Source organism: Amblyomma maculatum, chromosome 3 (assembly GCF_055883805.1).
Source record: "Amblyomma maculatum isolate TAMU_Amacu chromosome 3, ASM5588380v1, whole genome shotgun sequence".
In the NCBI taxonomy this organism is placed as follows: domain Eukaryota; kingdom Metazoa; phylum Arthropoda; class Arachnida; order Ixodida; family Ixodidae; genus Amblyomma; species Amblyomma maculatum.
In genome coordinates, this window is record NC_139346.1 from 204435449 (window position 1) to 204461281 (window position 25833).

Below are 25833 nucleotides of genomic sequence, written 5' to 3' on the forward strand. Positions count from 1 at the left end.
CTCCCGGGACTGCGGCGACGCTGCCGCGGGCTTCCCTCTTTCCTGCCGGCGTAACCGGGAGACCTCCTCTCCCGTTCCGTGTCGAGGAGCGCGACTGTAGCAACTCGCTGGGTTCTTCGGCGAATGGGCGCGCAGCGCGCGGTTCATGATTTCCGCCGAGGAGACCACCGCCGTCACCGAGAATCGCCCGCTGACCGTAGGCACTTACCGCAACGGGATGCGAGCGAGAAGCTGTGTCAGGTGAGAAGACTCCTCCTCTCACCTCCTTGGCGCGCTTCCCCATTAGGTGGTTGTTATTGCACCCCCGTACGCGGCTTTCGCTCGCTACACGGCGGTTGTTCTTAATTGCTATTCTCTTGCCGTGTACTCGAGCAGTGCAATAAACTCTTGTTCGAGTACGCAACTCGGTGTTTGTCCCCTCTGGCCCGAACCCGCCGCAGTGGCGATTTCTCGCACCGCGGGTTGGGGGTCACAGCTCTGTCTGCTAGGGCTGGCACGTCGGGGCTAGAAGGCAACTGTAGCATCTAGTCCCCTCGTGGCGCATTCTTGCGGGAGTAACACCCCCATATTTTGGCGCCCAACGTGGGGCCAGAGGTGCGATAAACCGAGTGTCTGTGTATCGGGTTTTCGACACATAGACTAGCCATGGCAGTGAGCAGGGCTGACTTCTCAGTCTCTTCTAATACTGCAGTGGTGAGTGCACAACGGCAAGCAAGCAAAACCACCTTAACTGTTCTTATTGCGAGAGATCAGGAGCTGACGCTAGCCACTGTGATCTTGTAATTTTCTGCGAGAGCAGGATGTCATACACGACTCCATCGCTCTGTAGCAGGGTGACGCGCGGACGCTGGTGTGATGGGCATTCTCTCGTAGTGTTTTGACTTACCATGCTCTACGTGAGGACTGTCAACGTTGTAGCGTATGTATTTTTGCACGCGCACGTTGATGGCATGAGAAGTGTTATTACTATCCTTTCTGCCGCGCCCGTTAGCCAGTTCGTCGCGATAGCTCGCAGCCTCAGAGAAGGGCCGGCCTACCCGGCTTCTCCGAGTTTAAGTGCTGACCGTTTTAATTCCATCAGTGCAGTGGGGAGCCTAGTCAGCCTCAAGGGAGCTTTAGGAAGAAAGCGGTAGGATCCTTTTTCTTTTTTATTTTTGTCGACCAGTGTTCGACGGGCTCTGGGAGCTGAGCGGCGCGGCCGCGGCGCACAAAGGGCACGCTGGTATTGCTGCCTGTGCGGGCGCTACACAGCTTGTATTGCTGTGAGCGCGTTGGATCCCTGCCGTCAATACTCCGATAGCACCTTGCGCAATCCTTTCCCCACGCGAAGGATACACATGAGTCCTTCGAGGTTGGTCACGCCACGCTGATACGAGCTATATCGCACGATGTGTGCATCGCTGAGCATGCGAACGGCCCTAAGACTTTTCTTCAAGTTGTGTCATTTCGCTGCCTAGTGATGTGCATGGTGACGTTGTCGAATGGGTAGAACTTCCTCTATAAGTTCGCAACAACGCCACGGTTGCTGCGTTGGGCACACACCGACGCGCGACAGAGCTGCAAGCAAAGATGGCGGAGCTAGACTTTCACAAAGCGCACCGCAATCAGAGCCCCGCTGCGTGGCCCGAGGAGGACGCACTCCCCCACCAGTAGGCAGCTGCAGCGAGAGGCAATGCTTGGGATTTCGAGCATCGCGCCTCGTTACGACTTGCGCCCACGGCAGACGTACTCTGACCAATGCGCAGGGAGTAATTTCTTGTGCTGAATATGGATGGGACGCTCTGTTAATATTCAGCGCATTTTACTTCCAGAGCAAGCACGCGCTTTCTCTTGGAAAAGATCGAGCGGGGGTAGATTTGAAAAAGAAAAAAAAAATGTAACTAGGGAAAAGACAGCATTGCAGCCAGCAAGGAGGGGAGGCGGCGGAGGCCACGACGACCGTTGCAGCATCGAGGAGCAGGCCGTCCAAGGAGTGGTGTTCCCGCAGCCAGAGCCTGCTGTCACCGTCAACCGGGCCAAGACAAACGGTTTCCGGTCGGCTACGGAGCGAGCCAGCCGGAGTTCGTGGAACAGGCCCCTGCGTCCAGCACGACGAAAGCTGCAGCAAAGAGCCCGACTCGGCGCCGTTCGGTGCTCGCGGCCGTGGCTTCACCAGCGGGAGCAGCTTGGTGCCCCCGCTGCCCTCGCCATCGGCGGCGTCAACGACGGAGGGAAAAGAGGCCGGCCGGGAGCGAGCGGACGACCCGCTGAGGGGGGCCTGCAACACGCTACGCAACGCGAAGACGCAGTTCCTGCCCGTCCCCCGGCAGGCTTCCCTGGCTGACCGACGATGAATGCAGTAGCGCGCCTGCAGCCATCGACACTTCCAAGCCTGGCCGAGTGACGGTGAAGAAGCGGGACCTGCGGCCGCCGCACGTGTGTCCCCAGCTCCAAGGTCGTCTCCTGTGGTCGTCGGCCTTGCCTCCCCCTCCGACACCCGTGGCTGTGAGCTGTCTGCAACTTTTTGTATATTGGCACTTTTCTTTGGGTTTAAATGGTTTTCTTTTGGTTTAAAAGTTAAACGGCGTTTAGCCGGCCCCCTCGATATATCCCTCGGTGAACGTGACTACCTTTAGCCGTACGGCGGTTTTAAGGAGGGGGGGATGTGGGGATTCACAATCCCCTTCCTCCATTATAACGCCCGCGCGTAATTAACACGCGTGATTACGCGCGCTGGCACAGAGGTTGGCGGAGGAGAGGGCACGCTGGCCACCCCCCGCCGCCTCCCGGGACTGCGGCGACGCTGCCGCGGGCTTCCCTCTTTCCTGCCGGCGTAACCGGGAGACCTCCTCTCCCGTTCCGTGTCGAGGAGCGCGACTGTAGCAACTCGCTGGGTTCTTCGGCGAATGGGCGCGCAGCGCGCGGTTCATGATTTCCGCCGAGGAGACCACCGCCGTCACCGAGAATCGCCCGCTGACCGTAGGCACTTACCGCAACGGGATGCGAGCGAGAAGCTGTGTCAGGTGAGAAGACTCCTCCTCTCACCTCCTTGGCGCGCTTCCCCATTAGGTGGTTGTTATTGCACCCCCGTACGCGGCTTTCGCTCGCTACACGGCGGTTGTTCTTAATTGCTATTCTCTTGCCGTGTACTCGAGCAGTGCAATAAACTCTTGTTCGAGTACGCAACTCGGTGTTTGTCCCCTCTGGCCCGAACCCGCCGCAGTGGCGATTTCTCGCACCGCGGGTTGGGGGTCACAGCTCTGTCTGCTAGGGCTGGCACGTCGGGGCTAGAAGGCGACTCTTGCGTCTAGCCCCCCCGTGGCGCATTCTCTCTTCTTACGAGAATGAAAACCCCCATACATTCCATGGTGTGTCCCGATTCCAACACAAAACAACGTGTTTCGAAATTTCAAGTAGAACTGTATACTACTTAAAAAGGAAAAACAGCAAATTGAAACTGAAACTGCTTTCATAGCTAGAATTGACGTTCCAGTTGACGAAACGGTGACGTCACATACAGTATTGAAAAAACACTCGCACGTGTGCTGAACGGTGAAAATAAATATGGAAATCATGAAACAATACATTAAATGACTGAGATAACCTAGTACAGTTGAACCTTGCTATAACGAACGTGGATATAGCAAATTATCGGATAAAACAAACCAAAATCAAAGTTTGGTTGGTCAATGATTTATTTCTATGGGAGTTTTTTCTGTACAACGAAAGAAAAAGTTCAAAATTTGACGCTAGATCAGTTATAACGAAGCAGTTTTTTTGCAATATAATGGCAAAAAATGCATAAAGGAGCTGGAAAAAACATCAAGAAACGTAATTTTTCAATCAGTCAAATCGGCCGCCACAAAAGTGTGTTTAAATGGCCCGAGCGTTCGTGTGTGCCATGTCATTTGGCGGCGGCAACAAGAACTGCTGCCAACAGCTTATGGCCTCCGAGATCACATCCCTGGGCATGGTGATTTCGGGAGTCATGAACGGCCATGGCCGGAGTCGAGAGCCGCCGCCGAAGTGTGTTTAAATAACCTGCGCGTCATCATGCGACATCATCTAGCGGCAGTGACAAAAACTAGCACCAATGGCCCATGGCCTCCAAGATCATACCTCCACGCGTGGTGATCTCGGAGGTCATGAACGACCATGGCCGGACTCGAGTGTCGCAGTCGCCACTGCTAGAGTCCAGCCATGCAACGCTGACAGGCATGCTACTGGCATGTCATCACCATTGCCTCGTCATGGCGTGAGGTTTGAATAAGGAGCACCATAGTTTTTCTACAACTGTAGGTGAAACGATCCACATTGTCAGCGTGCACTATCCTGTGCCTATCAGTGAATGTAGTCCGTACGATATTCAGTCCTTGTAATACCTGCTTCTCAATATCTGATGCTGCTTGCCATTGTAGTACTCACTTGCGGTACGGAAACACAGCCCGGAAGAACTGTGGCAGCAGCTTGGGCTTGGACTCTTGGTCGACCAGTAAGACAACAGTCCGACAACCCGGTTTCAGAAGTCTTACAAGCCCATTGTAGGTTTCTCCTCTAAGCTCATGGATCGTCAGCTTGCACTCGGGCCTGGAAGAAAACGACAGAAGCGATTGCGGTTGGTTACCCTGGCTAGAACTGCAGGCAGTCATGCAAGGTAGGCAAAGTAAATATGATCTACAGTCAAGAAAGGTAACCATGAACCTGTGATTGCATGTCTGGACTTCCTGAAACACATAATGTAAGCAGCACAACAAAGGTTAAAATAATAATTTGTGTTACTGAAAAAAATAAAGACTAAAAAAAGTGAGCTGAAAAAAAAAAATAAAAAGAAAGAAAGAGGCACTCTAGCACTGCTCTTTTTTTATTTCACATCAAAGCACGCCATGGTCACATAACCTCACGACGGCGAAAAGTTTCAAAAGTAACAAGTAAAATTTTACAGCCTCCAAGACAAAAACAAAGCACGTCTTCAAATATTGCACCCTTTAGGGACAAAGGACATCAGCAGCACAAACAGCTACCTAACAAACAAATTGTATCTCATTGCCAGACCTCACAGAGCAAGAATAACAGCAAGAACAGTGTATGGCCACAGAAAGCAAAATGCAGCTGAGGACTAGCTTCTTTGCTTGCATCTCCTCAAGTGGTTGTTCAGTGGGCCGAGTGCCCCATTAAACAGTTCCATGCATGTTTCAGCAGCAAGCATTTTCTGTGCAGCACAGCTGATGGACTCACTTCGGCTTAGCTGCTGAAGGAGGCACTCTTCCTTCTCGTCTGTAGCGCTCCTGGATGCTTTTTTCTTCCATTTGCCTGAATAAAGAGAGAGAAGTTTGCTCAAATGATGAAAGTACAGTAAGAAATCCAAAATCCACTAAAACTATGCATGAAGGTAGCCAGTGGAATGTCATAAAGGCAGACATGTAATACAGTAAATGCTCGTTAATTCGAACCTCAAAAAGACCAGAAAAAAGGTCGAGTTATTCAATGGCCCACCCAGAAAAGTGACAAGAAAACCTTGCATTAGGGTAAATTTATTTGGCAAAAGACTGGGTAACAGTCCCCTGATTTTTAGACAAGAACAGCGCAACAATGGCCATTTATTTAGGAATTGCTTTGTTGGCTTTATTGAGTGCACCCAGTCAGGAGCATCAAAGCAGAACTGCTCAAAAAATGGTAAGGGCCTCTTCGGCATACTTCCCGGTGCGACATGGTAGTGGTGGTGCGTTTCACAAGCAGCCTGCGTCATATCTGAGGCTTCACTGCACGATACACTGACCAGCACTTGACAAGTGCACATTTTCGGGGCAGTGGGGGAACCCACAGATGGAAGCGCGGAAAATGACCAATGCCTCCAACATCAACTGTATGATCGGTCAACTCCGTAATATGCAGTTCAACTTTGAGGACTTATTTTGACGATCCCCTACCATGCCAACCGTACCTGGACGCGGCTCAACTGGTGCAGGAACCATAGTGCCTGTCCAACGCCATAGGCTACGGTGACTTATCCATATTTCCGAATTAATGAGGTTCGAAATACCGAGCTTTTAGCTCTAAGTCTCGGAGGCAACGCAGAACACAGGCAGCCAACGCCACCGCGCCGGATTGGCTTTACCCATTCTTCCATGCTTATACCTTGTTTTATCTTCTCTCCTGATTTCAGAAGCCCGCAGCCGTGCAACTATGCCGCCCTATTGTGGGGGGGCACTTCTTAAGCCACGCCGACTAAACGCAGCAGCGCGTAGTTCGATATCATCCGTGGCGGAACCGACTCATGTCCGGATTAATTAATGGTTTAGACACAGCTTTATGAAACTTGGCCGGACAAAGCAATGCGGCTCAAATTATCCGAAATTTCAAATTATTGAGGTTCGAATTTACATGTTTTCGCTGTACCATCACAGAACAAAAAAGTGGTGTGCGAGTTGTGAGCAACTCCTCGTGCCCTTATGAAGCGTTACTGCCAGTCACATAAGGCTCACATATAAGGCTCTTTTCAATTCTACTTTTTATATAAGGGCGCAGTGAAGATAATACAGTTCATTACAGACAAATACTGGAGAGGAGTATTCATCATATAAGGTCTCTTATAAAGCAAGTTTCCGTGTCTTGATTACTTACTGATACCTCGTTCTGTTTATGTGGTTAAGGAGTGACTAGGGCACCTGACTGCCATTTGTAAAGGCATGTGCCTTCTGCTGCACTGTAGATACCAGTTGGCACTATGCACTTACATTAACTTGCTGCAGAAAAGTAGTGCTACAACTATAGTGCTTGAACTATTTGTGGCAGCATGATTTAACAATGGAAAAAAAAAAACCCAACAAGGAATGGTAAAAACATTCTTTGGCCTTAGAGCAGTTCCAAGTGCAATCGCCCCTATCTTTATCACAAATTATGCAGTATACTCCTCACACCTTGAGTAAAGGCTAACCACGCTCAATGAAAAAAACCTGCAGTCCAACTCACTTCCAATGAATCTATCCACTGCAAAAAGCATTCAAACTGCTTCGCCTTGCAGTTCTAGTGCCAGTGCATGTGACAGAAGAGCCCACTAGATACACCCGATGTGGCGGCGGATAAGTCACTATGTATGAAAACTTTGGAATGGTCACTTTCACTATCCCGACCCAAATTACTATCTCGCTCTTGTGGATCTCCTGGGCAGCATTGTCTCTCAGTAGCACGTAAATGGGGTAGTTGCACACTTAATTAGAATTTCTAAAAGAAATTTGGTCAGGAACTTCCCTGCTGGAATTTAAATACGTCTTTTGCTGCCAAATGAGAAAAAGATGCTCACACTAGGTAGGACATGAAGTAGCCGACCAGCACGATGAAGCCGAAGGAGAGCGCCACTGAGAGGGCGGGCAGGACTTCGTAGCGTGTCAGGTGGTCCCGCAGAGCGTCCCCCATGAGCACCAGGCGACGCAGGATGCGCCCCAGCAGACCTCGAGCATGCTCGTCCACCAGAATGCCCAAGCGCGCGTCATGTGGCAGGGCCTCCGATGAGTGCAGCAGTCGTGACAGAGCATTCTCTAGCTCCTGCTTGCTCTCGTTCATCTGCGCTCGCATGGCCCGGCACATGCCGCGTCAGTTTTTGAACATTCGCACTCTCTGTAGTTAGCTCAAAGGGACAGTCTACTGACTTTTTCAACATTATTTTTGTCTTGCTTCACTGGAAAGCTCTATCCCCAAATTAACAAATACCTGGCTGTGGAGCTGAGAAACACGGCAGGACCATTCTAAAACTTTCTCCTATGGTAGTTTTGTTTTCTCAATGGTAGACCGTGTCTGCAAACACTTGACGTCGTGGACACGACATACAGTATAGTAGCTCTATCCAACTCTACAAACACGACTGCCACGCTGCTTAGTTGCGTGCAGAATGCCTCATTGATCAAGATGCACAGATTTTGTTAAATATAAAATTGAGAGTACCAATCACCTTGAAATACAATTAAATGAGATAAACTAAAAGCAATGCTGCTGCTGGCAGCACTGCTATAAATATGGCGGAGTCTTTGGTTGTGTGCGAGTTCTTCCCTCGATACTGCCCTCAAGTGGTAAGATCTACCAGAATATGCCAATATTTTTATATTCGTCGCCGGCAGTAGACTGTCCCTTTAACCAAAACCTAAAGATCTCCACTGGCAAATGGATTGGCTGATGAGTGAGATAGGTACGCTATATTCCAAAATCATCATAAAAAAGCAGCAATTTGGGCTTGTTGGTAGGCCATGATGAGATATGAAAACACAAGGACGACAGCTGAGAAGTAAACAACAACAGGAGTACTAACTTTCAACAACTTATGTAATGAAGCACACAGTTCCTAGGGGGAGCGGAGCACTTACACAAATGCAAAGCACTGTCATTCATAACCACGCTGTTTTTTTAAACTTAAACTAATTAACTTGAAACTTAAAGGACAAGAGTGGTTGCGAGGGTGGAAACAAGGAGCAGGTAAAGGCAAAAAGTTAAGATATGTATATCAGAAAACGCTGCTCTTTCTGTGTCACATATGCTCAGGATGCACTAATGTACATCAGTTGTTCTGAGCGATCTTTGCTGCTTCAACAAGCTCATGTTCGAACTTTCCTTCATGTAAACCGATTATTGAAGTGTTTGTGAACCGAGGGTGGCATTTGCAGTAATTACAATGTAATAGAAGGTTCTAACCACACCCACTATACAGGAAATTGTCATGCTCCTTAATCTGCCATACAGACAGCGACCCGTATAGCTGATGCAAACTTATGGGTCATAAGCTCACCTTCTGAGGCTCATCAAGCCATGGAGCATCAATCCACTGATACTGGACTAAGTTCTGATTCTTCCTCCACAAGATGACCATATGAAGGATGGGGTCTTCAGGTGAATCCTCACCCGAGCTCAGGGTATTCACAAATTCCTTCTGCTTTTCCTTGTACACAAACATAAACCTGTGAGCCAGAATAGAATGCAAGGCCATCAGCACTGGCAGCTTCTTGCTCCTGAGACAACATGAGCTTTCGTATGTATCCTCATCACGTATCAACTTGTAAACAAAAACTGCTTTGTGAACTAGGCAGAGATTTTTTTTTCCTAGGCAAGTCAGCAAAGATGCTGCGATAACAAATGCTGCCACGATGACAAAAAAAAGAAAAAAAAGAACACTACTTGTCAAACAATGCATGCATGCAATCCATCACTATTAAAGTCTTTATTTTTGCTTCTTTTCATTTCACCTTAACCTTTTGGCTGTCAAATATTCCTAAAAGAAAACACCCCCAGTGTAAAATATTTTTAAATGCTATGTGTTTAGCGCAGTACCCGTATGGCAAAAACGCCACGAGAAGGAATGCGGCCGCAGTACGCATACGGCAAAAACAGTCAAAGGGTTAAAGATACACACAACAAGAAGACACCTGTTGCAATCTAAGCCCTACGATTCATGAACAGGGATTTGGTTCCTTGAGCAACTTGAGCGCCTAGGTGTGCTGCAACCACTCCACTCATGAAGACTCTGCGAATGGAAGGCAAGTAGTCTTCTTCCTTCACTTGAAGTGAAGCTCTCGAGAACTGGTGTCAAATGTCCTACTTTAATTTCTGCCTGTGTTGGCCTCATGGCCCCTTTGGGTCACATCATATGACACATGGACAATTGTGTCAGCAAGAGGTCACCAGTGGGAAACTGATAAAAAGACTTATTAACCCCAGTAGCAGCGAAATACATAATTTCTTCCCGGTTCCAAGCCTGATTGTTGTTCTGTCGCCCATCTTTGCAGCACTGTTACTCAAGAGTGAGGAGAGTCTGATCCAGCTAGTTCTCCATTCCCTTTGGCCACTGCTGGCAGTGACATGCTCCATGAATTCCCCATTCATCCTTCACGCTGTGTCATACAAAGTAACTGTTTTCGCTTGCCATGAGCTCCACGAGTAAATGAGCGAGTAAATCCATCTTCCAACAGTGCTACATTTTAATGCATTCGCGATACCATGGCCTTGCTTTTGTGTGCTGTATCAATAACATGGGTTTTACTGGGGTCTAGAATTAGAGCAGTATTTTGCAATGCAGCTTACTGTGTAATAAAGACTCGTGCTCTTAATTCACTCGCCTTCCCTCCTTCGGAGCGAGACTGCAGACACGCAGTGAATGCTGGTAGTGCCCCTTGCTTGCTCAGGGCCAAAACCACGTTATGTTGCCAAAACACATGTGACAATCATCATCTGTACCCCACAAGTTCTAATGATGATTCTTTTTTTGATTTATGCATTGAACGAGCCACTCAACTGCCACATACGTATGTACTTGTCAACTTGTGCATCTACAGAGGTCCTCTACAACAACAAGCAACAACAAGCCAATCAAACTGTTGTTCCCAATCCCCCCCCCACACACACATACACACAAAAAAAACGACTTTGCAGGAGGTGCCACTATGCTACTAAGACACTATAAGCAACCGGAAAGATTAACTTGGCTATAGTGCTACTTGAGCAAGGATGAAGTGATTCTTGATCACGTAGGAACCTATAGCTGTAGTGCTAGATTAATTAATGATTAAACTCCCTTTTAAGCACTGCTTCAAAATCGAGTGATGGTAAGAAAAAAAAAAGAAACCGTGTTACCTGACACGCTCTACTGGGAACCCCTTTTGTTGAATGTAGTCTCTTAGCAGGGCTCGATTTGGGTCATGCAGAGCTGTGTTTCCTGTGATGAGCACTACGCAAAGGCGGCGGCGTGTGCGGATTGCTTCAGGTGGGCAGAGCTCATCAAAAAGCAGCTGGGATGACACTCGTGGCAAAATCAGGAACCTGCACCAGGAAGCATACACAATACCGCATATGAAGTGGTCACATGGCGGCACAAGAGCGAAACAGGCGACAAGCAAGCACAGACAGCTCAGCCCTTCAGTACCTACTCGTACAGTGAAATGTACTGAATTCGACCCCCGTCAGGTCATAAGTTTCAATAATTCAAACTAGCAGCACAGTTCTGGTGATACCCATAGGATTTTATGGCATCGGACACTTATCAATTCAGATGTATGGGCAGGTTCAGTCTGACTAAGTCGGATGGCGGGTGTGGGGGAGTCATATTGAAGGGCAACCTGCGCTGCCAGCCATCACCGGAATAGACCCTCCCAATCCTGAATTGCATAGAACTTTGCCCGTCCTCTTCATGCGTGCTATGGCAGGCATAATAATGATAAATGTTGTCAGTTTCCAAAATATAGCTCAGTTGCATAGTTTTGGTTTAACTTTCCTTAACTTCACTTCACGTCATCCCATGGCTGCGATCGGGCACACATAGACCAGCCGTGCCATTTCAGATGCTGCTTGGAGCACCCCTGCTCATTTTTATTTTGGCATGGCATCATGCTGTTCTTACGCCTATCCATATATCCCTCGCACACATCAATATGCTATATATCAGAGCAGTTTCACTGCATTGCGTGTCTCATTGCAATGCTTTATGCAGATTGAGCAGTGAAGCATCCTCTAAACGTGAAGGAGCTGTCTTGTGAAAAGGCACGACTCCTACTACTGCATCACACTGCGAAAAGGGTAACAAAGGCCTTTACAACACTGGAGGAATACTTCAATGTTTTTGGCAGTGGGCACAAAGCAATATGTTTAACGAAACTAGGAAAAACTGTAGTTCTCACTTGGGTTTTACCTCATATGCAGACAACCATCACATAGGTGTTCATAAATTAAAATTACTGTGATGAAAGCAATTTTTTTCAGGTCCATTCGATATACCTATCCTTTAATTAGTTTGAACATTTTTTTTCTGGTCCTTTGAAGGCTGAATTAATGAGAGTTTACTGCACCTGCAGTACAGTGCAACACTTCAGCTCTTTGCAATTTTTTCTCAAAGCTTAAACAGTGCCACATTGTTTGCTGACAAGCTGGCTATTAAAAAAGAGGACAATGAAGAAACAGCTTTGTGACAAGCTCTGTATGCTGTCAAGTTTGAAAGACAGTAGGTATATATTTGCAAGTAAATTTAGCCTTGATGAGAGACTTGGGCACTTCAGAGAAACCCCCAGCTGAACAAGTGATACATAAGACATTGTGCACGTCATGCACTGAAACACCCATTCATTGTGACATCTAAAAAAAAAAAAAATATAAGCTTAGAAATTATGTTGCATACTCATTCCTGCTTTTCTTAGAAGTACTTTTCATTTTGTAGCGAAAGCTACACTGCGGTAGGTTTTCAAGCCATTAGCGTGGCACTGTGGAAGACGAAGAAGAGGAAGATGAAGAAAAATAAGAAGGAAAAGAAGAAGAAGAAGAAGGCAAAACTCGCTAGTTGGTAGGGGCGAACAACAGCAGCGAGTTGCAAGGACAGAAGGTTCGTTCGAACATTGTGAGGGCGGTGTGCCCCGGAGTTCGACATAGAGACAATGTCATACCACTAGAAGTCTTCTACACCCAAATGAGAATGCCAATGACGAGAGGGAAGGGGCGTTCATACTTGAAGTGATTCCCCTATGGCATAAATAAAGCTGAAACCATAGAGTAAACAATTATGCGCAAGAGCTATGTCTTTACTTCGAAGCCGAAATTAAGCGTAGCCATGTAGATTGCTTTCATGTAACTCCAGGTTTAACCACAAGCTAAACCACAGCTAATTTTTTATTTACATGTATGCCTATGGGCTGTCAGCCCCACCACATGAAGCTGTCATGTGAAGCAACATCATCAAATGTAAGTCATGTTAGTCTCGTCTCTTGAGTCAAGAGACGAGACTAGAGATTGAGAGATTGATCCAAAATCCACCAATGAGATTCCACCAATGAGATGACTCAATCTCATTGGTGGAAACACTTGCTGTCACTACCACTTCTGCTTCCGGTAACAACGCAACACTAACAACACAAACTACTTTTGATAACAATGCAAACTAGGAATAAGGACCAAGTAGAACAATGCAGCAATATAAGTTGCCTGTTTTGTGTATGTCAGCCTCAAATACCTGCTTTCACCTCCAACACTTTTGGCCGCTTAGCAAGATGTGCAAGACTCACCGATTGGCCCTCAACACATCTCGGAGAGACTGCGGGTCCAGTTCAGCCATACTAAGAAGTGCCACAGGGGTGCTGGTATGTTCGTTGAAGATCAGCAAGGACTCCTGGCGAACACCAACGCCAGCATGACGCCGGCGCAGAGGCTCTGTCTCAGGCGGCCCCAGCCGCACATAGCCAAAGCGAACACGCTCCCGAAACTGGAAGGCTGCCAGGAGGTAGCGAAGCCGCACTGATGCCGATGGGCTAAACACAACTGCACGCACCCGGTTATCAGACCTGGGCAGAGCAGTACGGAGGTTTGTTCACAAAACACAATGCACTGAGCCAATAATGTCAAAGTATCAACGAATTCACTAAACTAAAGTATCAACAAATTCACTAAACTAAGTACGAAGTGCATGGGTATATTGCAATTAACTTTTGTATGGAAGATGAACGATGATGAAACTGGCAATAAACAATGGCACACAGGGAACGCACACACATCATAGTTACACTAATGTAATGTCTTCTTACCAAAAATAGAAGTGAAAAGACCACCCCGTGGCACTATAATTTATTGTTATGCAGAGACAGAAGCATACTATACTGTACTTGCTCGCATAGGTCGGCTGCAAAACTTGAGACACAAAATATGCACTCTCTCCCATGGTCAGGAGCAGACGTAGGCATGAAACCCTATGCAGTACCGGCATAGCATGTTCCAGAGACTGGGCCTTGTTGCAAGGTCCTGTCTCGGCAAAATATGGTGGCAAGATGCTGTAATGGCTACCACCCTTTCTTTCAGTTCCTAGTTACAATAAGGGGCTAAGAGCAAGGGTAGGGCTTTAGGAGCAGCAGCACCTTTGAACATGTATACTTTCTGCCTGCAAGCAGCAAAAGAGCTTCTTATTTGGGTTGCCTATGTTGGAGGCACACTAGTCGCTGGTCTCGTCACTCGGCAGTCCGGGACAAGTGCAACATCCAGGATCAAATATTAGGTATATACTTTACCTCCCCCAATGAAAATGAAAAGGAAATAATAAAAAGTATGAGCCATCTCTCAGCAGCTAGTCACATCCACAGCAAGCACATTCCTTATGATCACATCTTCAAAATATGCGTCTGTTTTCAAATTTTGCTTCCTTCCAAAAACCTAAGAGTGTTCAAAAAATTTCTAGCCCTTGTTACACTCCTACCTCATGAAGCCAGCTTACATTTCATGACCAGCCTTTATGTAGTCTTTGTCAAACGTAACCAGGCTGCACGCTTCTCTTCTCGCTTGTATCCTAAAGCCATCATTGAGTCCCAAAGAATCACAAATTGTTAAGGAGTGAGGACAGGAGCTTGCCTTTAGTTTTGCACAGATTTACAGGTTAAGAAGTGGTACGAATTCTCTATTATCTGACTGAAAAGCGGAACAAGCAGCCTGGTTACTTTTGGCAAAGACTGTACTTGAATAAATATACTGGTACACTATAGAGATTTATGAAAGCATTTTTTAGTGCTTAAAAGTGCCAGAAACTGCGGCTCAGTGCCTATGGCATCGCAAGGTCTCTAATCCTGGCCATGACAAGCCACATATTGATGGACACAGCCCTCGTGCTGTGGAATGTGAACACATGTCAAACAATCCCATATGATATAGTGGAAATTGAATTGGAGACCTCTGAACAGCATCTCTGATAGCTCACATAAAGCTTTCGGACATCGAACCCCTCTTACTATACTAAAAAGCCAAAGCACTCCTGGAATGTGACACAAAACACAGTGCGAAGCTCCAGAGAAGTTTTAGTAACCAGGTATTCTAAAGCACTTACTGCACAAGCACACTTTGCATTTAGCCTCCCTCAACATGTAATTGCTGCGGCCCATGATTAAACAAGCAATCTTATACTCAACACCTCCGCTACTGAGCCACCATAACAGATTGTTATGTTATGGCTGCCAACATCCTTGCCGTGCAAGGACCATTGCAAGGCCCTTTTTTCTACACAGCATTAGCAAACAAGACTGCTGTCATAACCGACATTTGAACGGTGTCTGCCTCTGGAAACACAGTACCACCCTGTTGCATGTACAAAAAAGTAATGAACCGAAAATATGCATATAAGATAATACACATAGGTGCAATGAAGTAAACTTCAAAACAAAAGTGGATAAGAAGTCAAACCTACCACCCTGAAAGGAAGTCATCAAAAGATGTCATATCCTCCAGGACAGTAACTGTGTCTCTAGGAAAGAGGCGGCGGCAGAAGTCAATGGCATTCACCAGGCTCAATTGGTCCTGGCGATAGTGAACAACCCGTCCTTCCACAAGACCTATTAGGTATGGCAGACTGCCAACACCAAGCTTGTGTGCTAGGCCAGCCTCATGCTGTGCATGAATGGTAGCAAAACCTACACCTGCAAAAGAAAAGAAAAGCATTACCACAGAGGAAAACCAATATTCTATGCTTCCAAGCCTTCAAATTCTTTAAAAGTGCAGGGAGCTCATTCAGATGGCACAGGTTTAACCCTTGTGCAAGCCAACATCAGAATGCGCGGTCTGATGCAAGATAGCGCAGGTAGCATCACTTACTATACACGAATGATAGGCGCACAAATCCACAGGCCTACAAAAAAAAAATAAATAATAACAATAATAAAAGACAGCTGTGTATCCAAAACAAGTACACTTCTAAGGAGCAGGTAATGAAGCAAAATTCGTCCCTGGGTTATCATATCGCTTATGCTGAAGATGTACAATAAGCCTCAAAACACAAACATAACAGCAGGCAAGACAAGCCTATCTAGCAAGTGATTCCCTGGTGCCACAATCGAATAAATATAGCAATACATACTAATGAATTAAACATGTAACAAGGATCTAAACACCTTATTGTTCGGTTTGTAGGGTTTAACACCACGAAGTGATTCAGGCTACAAGGGATGCCACAGTGGAGGACTCGAGAAATTTCGACCATCTGGGGTTCTATAACATGCACTGACATCACACAAACACTGGTGTCTTGCTTTTCACCTCCGTCAAAAAGCAGTCATCATATCTGTGATCTAACCTACGTCCTTGAGATAATATGTCCAGTGTTCTCTGGTTGCTTAGCCACCACGGTAAGGCTGGAATGCCCTTTACAACCTTACACACAACATATTTTCCCTTTTACAAAGAAAAGAAAAAATTTTTTTTTTCAATCACTCTCTCGTGCATTACTCCTGGATTACCAAAATCTGCCAATCGTGGATTCTGTTACAACAACCACGTGCCTTAACCAATGGAGGCAAATAAATGTGCTGAGAGGAGATATTGTTTCATGCCTAAAACATTTCGTTCATTCACAAAACATTTTCACGATAATGCATAAAACATGACTACAGAACGTACCATGTAACTATAACATGCAAAGGCACAAATGAACAATATTTTAGATGCCCATACATACCTAGAGGTTCCATTTCTTGGACTATTCGCTGCCATATAGGCTCTACATGAAGGCAAGGAAAGCAAAGGTCTCCATAAAAGAGTATCAGGTATGGCTTGTAGTTACTGTCTGGGACCACCCTATTTTCATAAGCCCTGAGAGAAACAGATAAACGTAGATGAAGTTACACCAATACATGCAGACTCCGATTGCTGGCTACACCTTGTTTCTCAAAGGTAAATGTTTCATGAAATTTAAAGCATACAGACAACACTTGGCTGCATGTTACTGTTTTTTTTTTTGTAATTAGCAGAACCCCGTTTATACGATCCCAGTTCATACGATTTCCTGTTTCAAACGCTCAAAACTACGGACAGTAAAACATCTGTCATAGAGTTACACAATTTTTCTCCCGGTTAATATGTTCCCGGATAACACGACTTTCCGGTTGCTACGTTCAAAATTGCGACAACCTTTGGTCTATAATACATTTTGCGATTAACCGGATATATGCTAACGAGCGCTCGCGACGTGAAAAGCTGATCAGCGGCGGTCACCCGCCGCAGCTGCTTTCCTACAGTGCTTAGGTGCAACGGGGCGAAACATCAAAGAAAGTCAACATACGAGGCGCCTGTTCCCGCGGAAACATGACTTTATGAGGAGAAACATGGTGGCTTCTTTTGCGTTGTCTTAGGGGCATGGGGATGAACCATTTAATAACTACAACTACAGTGAAAGCTTGATAATTCCAAATGGCACCATGCCCGGCGCGGCGTCGGCTGCCTGTTCACTTCCACGCAACCTCTGAAGCGTGCAACTAAATACGCGTTAATTTGGAAATACGGATAATTATTTCTGTCGGCGCGGTACCAGCCAATGTCCATGAAAGGCTATGACGTCGGACGGGCGCTACGGGTTTCCAAATAAAAAACAAATTATGCGGAGTTTTTTTTTTTGTGAGAGTCGTCAATCCTTCCACCGGTAGGTCATCAACGAAAGTGCGCGGCCAGGCGCGATTAAGAGGCCGGCTTTAAGCACCGTTTGCTTCAAAAGGTGTTTGCATTATCGCGCGTTCCAACGATTCTATGGCAAAGAATCCCCCCCCCCCATTCCCGCGATGGCTTCTCCACATCTCACTGGTGTAAGGGGGAGAAGCACCCTGAAACAATTAAGGATGTGATCTCGGCTCTTCATTCCCTCTGCGAACCAGATCCGTTGCTAACTTGCCTCTCTTCGGACAACCCAAATACGGACTGAATTCTGCTAAAACATCTGTGCATACTTCCTGTCTATAAATGCTAACCTACACTTTTATGCAGTGAGTCTTAATTCTAAATGCATTTGTACCTCATTCAGCAGTTAATATTTTTAAATATCAGGCAGTTCGGATCATACGTTTTCCCGGATAATATGTTTTTTCTGGAATTTTTTAAAAGGCGTAGCAACGAGTTTTTGCTACATGTAAGACATTACTATACATGAATCACCACATTGTATTCCCTTACGACCACTAAATAATATATATTTAAGTTCCTTTAGTTATCTATTTCAGCTCAACAGCCAAGTGATAGCCATGATGTCAGCATAGGTCACATGAGACATGAAGAAACTAAAATCGCTGCTTCTTCATTTGTTGTGATTCGAGCTATGATGCTTTGTCGTGAGTGAAAACAATGTATCAGTGATGTATCTTTTTATTTAATGCAAGAATGCATTTAACGGTTACGTTTTCAACTCCCACTGTCCGTCACAGTTCCATCCACCGAGCCTGAAGGACCTCCATAAGTGCTATGGGGACTCTAAGAAGAGTTTAAAATATTCTTGTGCAATGCTGTAATCAACAATATCTCAAAAGCAAAGCTGTATTAACTGCTAACAGACTTTTTATTTACTACCCACAGTAATGACATTGTGAAGGCACAAGATTGTTAGTCTGGGAGAGTTTCTAGCACGGGCAACCCGGCGTCAAGTATTGCCACCACAGTGCGATCCACGTTTTCAGCCACCTTTCGGACAAGTGGCGACATCCGGTGCCACACCGCAATTCATGTTTTGAATTGTCTAAAAGGTGGCTAAATACTCAGGTGACGTAGAACTTGTGCTTGAATGACCGTTTTCGTTTTGTATATTCCACTAATTAACAACCAATTATGTTACTAAGATGCTATGACCTCGCATAATGGCGTCGTAACTGGCGGAACCTTCCACGAGTACTGCTGCCGATCACCAAGAACACTATCACCTTCGGAAGTGACAACCAAGAACACTGACCATGAAAAAGGACAGACAGCATGAAAGCTATTACCAGAAGCGCATCTTGCATTGATTATATATCTTTGCACGACTTGATGTAACCAGCCTTATCTATGCATTTTACTTCAGTTACCATGTGCCATTACTCGCTGTCTTGCATGACAGCACAGAGCACACGCATAAGTTCCCTAAAAAAAACTGTATTGTTTGTGGCAACCGAACATGGTTCAACAAGCGTGCATTCCTGCAGTGGAATAATCTAGGCATAACACGGATTAGATCGCAAACTTTTCTCATGCCTACCGTGACCTATGTGAATGTTTAATGTCATAGCCACTGCTTGGCTGTCAAAACCAAAAGTGAAAGAGGTGAGATGAAATCTGACAAATTATTTTGCGGACGTAAGCAATACCACGTTCATTTCACATCAGAATGTAATCATATCAGGCAAATTAAATGTTTCTACCTTGTTTACGTCTTGTTTGTATCTGAAGCACTTGCTATAATCATTTTCCAGCCAAGAACATGTCTGCTCCCCAGTTGCATGTATAGTTACTCAGGTGAGACTCAAGATTGGCAGAGACACCGCTCCAGCAAAACGGTGACAAGCACACACAAAAAGCTACCTGAGCTACCAAGCATGCTACTCAAGGAATATGTTTCACATCTGGAATTGCATAGTCCTATGATGGCAGATAATTTCCAACTCACTTGAGAGTGATCGTAGCCTTGTGGAATACAGAACCTTGGTTAAAACTAAACTTAAACTTCATGTTCCCCTTAGAGAACACTGTAGACTCAAAAGGATCAAAATCAAATCTATTGAACTGGCTGTAGTCAGGCTGCCTCCGGAAATTTGGTGTGTCTTCGGTTTGGCCATACTTGTCAAAATTTTCTTTCCGTTCAGGATCAGTCAGCAGCTGCAATCGGCATAAAACAATTTTTAAGCTACTGCATTGCAAGAGACGGAAAAATGAACACAGTGAGCAGACTAAAGACAGGTTTGGTAAGAAAAGTAAACGCTGAAAGTGAAAAGAAACTCACCGATTGGTAATTTTTTTTATATTTGCCATAATCCTAAAACTCTATGCAATAGCAATAGACAGTAGGCACCTATTTAGGTGTCATTTTTATCAATTAGAGTTTGTCTGCTTTAACACAATTCAACACTATAGCACTGAAGATGCCATTGAGGTTTTTTCTGAAATAATTTTGGTCCAGATGTCAGTGCATTAATCTTGGCACCAGCCAATCTAAAGAGGGCGCCACAGTACCTGTTCTATTCTATATTGCCACCTAGCGTTGCCAGGTGGCGCACGACTGAGGTGTGAAAGGAGGACGAAGTTGAAAATGACGACAAAGTGTCGCTTGCGCGTTTGCGTCTGTGCTGCTGTGTTGTTGTGTCTGGGCTACCCCCTGCTATCATTGGTATCCTTAGTCACCGTGTACGTGACATTCTGGTGGAGGTGCTGGATAAAACGATCGCCTATGCAAGAGTCTCCATCTGCAAGATGTCGCGCAAGCCCTGTGCCGTTGGACATCCCAGTGCATCGCGCCAGTCGACGGCTCTAGGGACTGCCTCCGGAGCTTCAGCCATTAGCAGCTGCCATGACATCCAGTGCTTCTGCTCAGCACGTAACGGGCATCGCACCGGCCTGTAACTACACCTTGCAGGCCCCTCGGGTACCAAAGTCTTTCCATGGGGACCTCTTTCAGGATATGGAGGACTGGTTCCTTCAGTTTGAACGTGTCGCTGCTTTCAACCAGTGGGACGATGCTGCCAAACTAAGGAACGTCTACTTCAGCCTTGAGGACGGCGCCCGAATCTGGTTCGAGAACCGAGAGCAAGTGTTAACATCGTGGCGGGAATTCCATCGTCAACTGCTCGAGGCTTACACTAGCGCGGATCGTCACCGTGTACGTGACAATATTATGACTAGCATACATTTAAAACTGCCCATTTAATTCAAACCCAACCATAAAGCTTTAGGGGACACTCAAGCCTTTAACGTGACAGTGTTGACGGCTTTTGCTTGCCGATTCCTGAAGCAGGTTATCTTTTACATGCACTTTTTTACTTGCTTATTCAGTAATTGCTTAATATGTGCCTCTTATTATCTAACATATAACCTTTTGCATACAGTTGCAAGATCCCACATTATATAAAGACCACCTGGCATATATATAATGCGCTGCTTTAACCAAGCCATACAAAATGCCTGTGTGGCTTAGGGGCAGCATGCATGACGTGATTCAAGGGTACTGGTGAAGCCCAAGTTGGCAGTGCCTGCCAATTCGGCCATATCAAGTGGTCTCATGTCACACAACATGAACAGTTAGTGCATGGCCATGTAAAATGGCAACTAGCATCTACCAATGTCATGCTCATGTTTTTTTGCTCGCAATAAAGATGCCAGATTTTGTGAGGAACGGGGCCTCAAATGCTGTCACGTTGAAATGATGAGTCACAGAGTGTAGTTAGTTCAGTCTGCGTGCCAACGTATCTGATGCTAGCGCCCTTTAATATAAACCTCTTAAGAAAAAAATAGATACTATAGATAAAAAACTATAGGGGTGTGTAAATAGTGCTCCTTCAAAACTGCATCGAATAGAACATGAATCCAATATTTGTGTATTCGATACTTGCACAAATAACATATTTATGCAAAAGAGCTAAGTGCCAATGGTGGCACTACAAGTCATTAACTTAAAGTTGTGCCAAAAGAGGCATCACTGACCTCTATCAGGAGGTAAAGCCCTAATTATCACCATCAAGTGACAAAGTATGTTAACTCTCGGCCATCATGTCAAAAGCACAGGAAAATGACTTGTTGCTACTAATGACAACAGCAAACAAACTAGTGCCATATCTCAGTTGATGATAGCAATAAATGTTTGCAATAATATCAAGCATTAAGGCAGTGACACTTTCATACTTTGTGCGGCTTATCTCAAACCTTCTATCACAAAAGCCACCCCTTGAGTCACTTTGCCCTGTGCACTGCTGGTGCAGTTACTTAAACGTTGTTCCATTTTTTATAAAGGGGATCCATCATTCATTTTCTATTCTCTCTGGTGTGTCATAAGAATAAGAGGAAAGCAGTGTGGGACCAATAACAGATATGAGAGAGTGGTGGGTACCCACGTCGATGATATTGTTCACCACTTGCCGTGCCTGCCAGCTCGCCCTTAGCTGTGAGATTTAGCCATTGTCCAGTCTTTCCTTTCGGACACTTGAACACCACTGCTATGTAGTCAAACAACAGAGACTTATGCCAGAAAACTGAATGAGCCCCAAAAAGTATAATGGACAATAATTCCTTATAGGGTATGGCACCTGGCCTAGTCATTCGTTTCCATGATGCTGTTAGCGTCATCCTGATCACGAATGCACAGGTGTTTTCCTATAGTTCCATGACTGTCCTTGAAAAATGAGGAGTCTTTCTTTAGCCAAAAAAACTTTGCTTCTTGTTAAGAATAGAATGAGACTAAGAGGTGTAGATAGTCTGATGCCATTGTTACTCTTAAGCACCACAGTTTCCTTTCTTTTGCTGGACAAACTTGCTAATACAATGTTTGCTTTTTAACCGTTGCCTGCTACCTTTCATACCCACCCACTGGTTCTCCTGTATAATTAAACAGCAAATAATACTGCAGAATAAATTTTCAGGCTCAATCTATTTCTGAGCATGAAGGCTTGATAACAAGGTCATAAATGTTTTTTTATTCAAGCACTTTCATAACACTTTTCTGAGAAAAATATTTGAATTTACCACTAAACGAGTCTTAATGTTACAATCACCAAAATGCAGCTTATTTTCAGGCGGTTTACTTGCACAGGACATTGAAACAAAATAAACATGTAAATGGTTTCTCTGGGCGATTTGTGCAAAATGTGGCTATTTTTGTCGCCATCAGCCTTGACGACTTTGGCCTTCTGCGAGCTCTTGCAATATGTAGCATCCCCTGCATCGCCTTGGGTGGTCTGTGCAGGCCCATCAGCCCTCTCCAGCATATGGACACAATTCTTTCTTTGCGTCATTTCAGTCTCAATCTGAACTGTGTGAAGACACAGCATGCCAACTCCTTGTAAAATTCAATGACTGGCAACGTTCCGCTGTCAAGCATTGAACGAATGATCCATGTGTTTATAACGGGCAGTTCCAACAACGAGTTTCACGGCCACTTTCCTGTACCACTTGAGCCCTTTCCAGAGGCAGGGTAGTCAGGCGTCGCCTGGGTACTGTAGTCGATGCCCTTTTCCAAAGCTGTAGTCAATGACCATGCCCGATTCCACGACTGGCTCAACATTCTTCAATTATTTTCCGGTATTGACAAGGGATATAATATCATGCTCAGGAACGGTTGTCACCATCAGACCACGTCGTTTGTCCACACACTTAGCACCTCTATGCAATCTTGTGATTCAAGATTCATAAGTTTCCTCCTTTTACTTTTCCTTTTGTGACTTCTTTAAAAAGCTCGTGTCAGCTGGAGTAGAGAGTAAAACATAAATGTACAGGCATGGTGCCAGTTGCATGCTCATGGAGAATGTCAGTAAAACCAGCCAGCAAGCTCACAACAACTTCAGCATGACACACATGTACTTTGGCATCAGATTTTCCGCCACATACTTGCCCTCCTAGGTGTAAGCCTTGTAGAGCTGGACTCAAAAAACTTGTGGGCTTTACCAGGGGTGTACTGCCTAAAGGTGAGCCACCCAAGCCATGGAATCATCATTTTGTCAATGACAATTTCTTTGCCTGGCTCTAACACAATGAAGAAATTGAAATAGCAATTTCAGGACTTCTCTTTTAGGGCATTCCGAGTCTATGTGCTGCTATCCATACCTGCTTGTCTCATACACCATCACATTCAGTGTCATCAGCCAAAAGAAATAAAAAAGTTTTGAGTATTGCTACTCGTTGCTGTGCTGATTAGCACAGGAGGTCTTGGAAGCGGTATCACAGTAGCTCTATCGTTATTACATTCCAACCTTTGGCAGGTAAAAGAGCCTGAACGAAATTGCCACTTTCTGAATTCTAATTTAGTGTTACTGCAGATCCAACTTATTATTCGAGAGTTCAGAACCTTTCAGTAAATCCTCAAGGCTATCATCCTCACTCTCAGGACACTATATTTTTGGTGCTGGAGAAGTGGTGCCACATGGAATCTGCTTCCGCCACTTGCTCTCTTCCTCTCGTTTGTTGCGCTGTCATGGAACTTTTTACAGTCCATCACAGTTTTTGAGAGCTCACAAAAAAAGGCAAGCAAAAGGATGAAGGCCACAAGGCTTGATAGTGATCATGAGCCAAGTTACTGCGAGTGGGATACACATTTTTCAGTTGAAGTCTTCCACACATAGTAAGCACTGCTCAAACGTTTACTTCGCAGTGCAAACGGCCTGTATAGAAGTGAGTGCGTAGCTTAAACACCTGTCACACCATCAGATGAAAGCAGTCAGCTCTATTGTCAGATGCATTGCAAATGCGAATGTCATTCATAGCCATCGTAGTTGCTGCAACACCCCTCATGTATTACAGAAGAAATAGTACCGCTATTATATATCTGTGTACTAAGAATGAAAATGCGTATTCACATTTTTGCAGACGCATATAGCAGTCACACAGTCGGAAAAACGGTGATATCTGCTGGTTTGCTCTGCATGACCCAGCAGTGGTTCCAGAGACACTAAAGGTTTGAATGTTGTACGATTGCTACTGACAAAAAAAAAAATAATAATAATAATAATGACCTACCAAAGAGAAGACTGGTATACACACCGAAACAGACTATGTGATCAACAAGCTAGCTGAAAGCATGCACTGTAATGTTGAGATAGTAAATTTTGATGTGAACAACAGAGCTGCGAAAAAACTGCTTATTACAATAACTCGACGAAATTAAAAATTTTCACGCATCAGTGCCCCAGTACATATATTCACAGCATTGTGGGCAGCACATGTAGCTTTACATATGCGGAATGAACTGCTAGGCAAGAAGAGTGAAACGGCTGGTGCCATAATAGGAGCCCCTTAATGGAACTGCAGCTTGAACTACTTGCACTGGCGCATGGATTATGTGCTTGGTGCTCACGTTTGACAGCATAACATATACAGCATGACTGGTAAATCGGTTAGTTTTAGCTCGTTCCACCTTCAATTTGTGAGCTCATTAAGTTTACTAGTCAAACCTGTACAGCAACCTGACAACAGCATTTACATACAGGTTTATTTTGCTACGTTGGAGAAAGAAAAACCATTAATTTCTTGCCAAATCACGAGACGTCAGTTTTAAACGTTTCCTTTTTACTTGCCTGTAGTAAAATGAAAAAGGAAGACCCTCCCATCCAGCACAAATCATGCATCCACATGCAACAAGCGGCACGAAGTCTGGGAGGTTGCGATGGGCATTTTCTCACCTCGTAAGCTTTGGTGATCTCAATGAACTTTTCGGATGCCACAGGGTCTTTGTTTTTGTCAGGATGCCTGGAAAATGTAGGATAGATCTCAGCAGCGACAGCGACTGCAGCTGCCGCATAAATAACATTTAAAACCACCGCCGCGACTATGCAGATACGGCGATTATCTTAGCTTGTCCATTTTATTTGTGATCAAAAGAACGGGGAAAAAATACGTTGGACACTGCGTTAACTGTTGCTCTGCGTAGAAAACAAGACGAAATTAGTCCGTTACATCGGGTTGCACGTTTTTTTTCTCTTGGAATATTAAGGTGGACTGATGGATGCCTGCGAAGACATTTCCTTCAATGCAGGTATGCTCAACATTCCTCATGGCGTTTGCATTCAACGCACTGTGCAAATCCTTCTGGCGGCTCTGAAGTAGGTTGTGCACTTCGACTACCGCTTTGAAAGCCGTAAACAACTAGCAAAGGCAGTTGCAAGCCAGCCATCCTCTCGAACCGCAACTACCAATTCACTTACCATTCCCTGGCCAGCCGCTTGTAAGCGCGTTTGATATCCGCAGCGCTTGCAGTACGGGGCACACCAAGCGTTTCATACGGGTTCACAAGTGCACTGTAAACACAAGTAGACGTAATTAGGCAAAATAGCGCGTAAAAAAGCAGCATTACTGTGAGATAGCGGAGAGCTACTCAAGGGGTGCTGCTGCCCTCGAGAATTTCCGACGCGCCATCTAGCCCCTACTACATGTGCGGGACAG

At 45.4% G+C, this 25833-nt stretch overlaps 1 protein-coding gene across 1 annotated transcript in view; it reads right to left on the reverse strand.

Moving 5' to 3' along the window:
- Window positions 1-25830, reverse strand: part of l(3)80Fg (dnaJ homolog subfamily C member 16 l(3)80Fg) — a 30938-nt gene extending 5108 nt beyond the window's left edge. Inside the window, exons 1-11 of the mRNA XM_084599327.1 lie at window positions 25596-25830; window positions 25074-25140; window positions 19364-19572; window positions 16421-16554; window positions 15158-15386; window positions 13002-13277; window positions 10591-10776; window positions 8753-8921; window positions 7280-7539; window positions 5215-5289; window positions 4405-4566 (exon numbers count right to left, since the gene is read on the reverse strand). Of these exons, the coding sequence (XP_084455453.1) occupies window positions 4405-4566; window positions 5215-5289; window positions 7280-7539; window positions 8753-8921; window positions 10591-10776; window positions 13002-13277; window positions 15158-15386; window positions 16421-16554; window positions 19364-19572; window positions 25074-25140; window positions 25596-25741 (1913 nt within the window). The 5' untranslated portion in view covers window positions 25742-25830. The remainder of the gene's footprint in view (window positions 1-4404; window positions 4567-5214; window positions 5290-7279; window positions 7540-8752; window positions 8922-10590; window positions 10777-13001; window positions 13278-15157; window positions 15387-16420; window positions 16555-19363; window positions 19573-25073; window positions 25141-25595) is intronic.
- Between the last annotated feature and the right edge of the window lie 3 nt (window positions 25831-25833).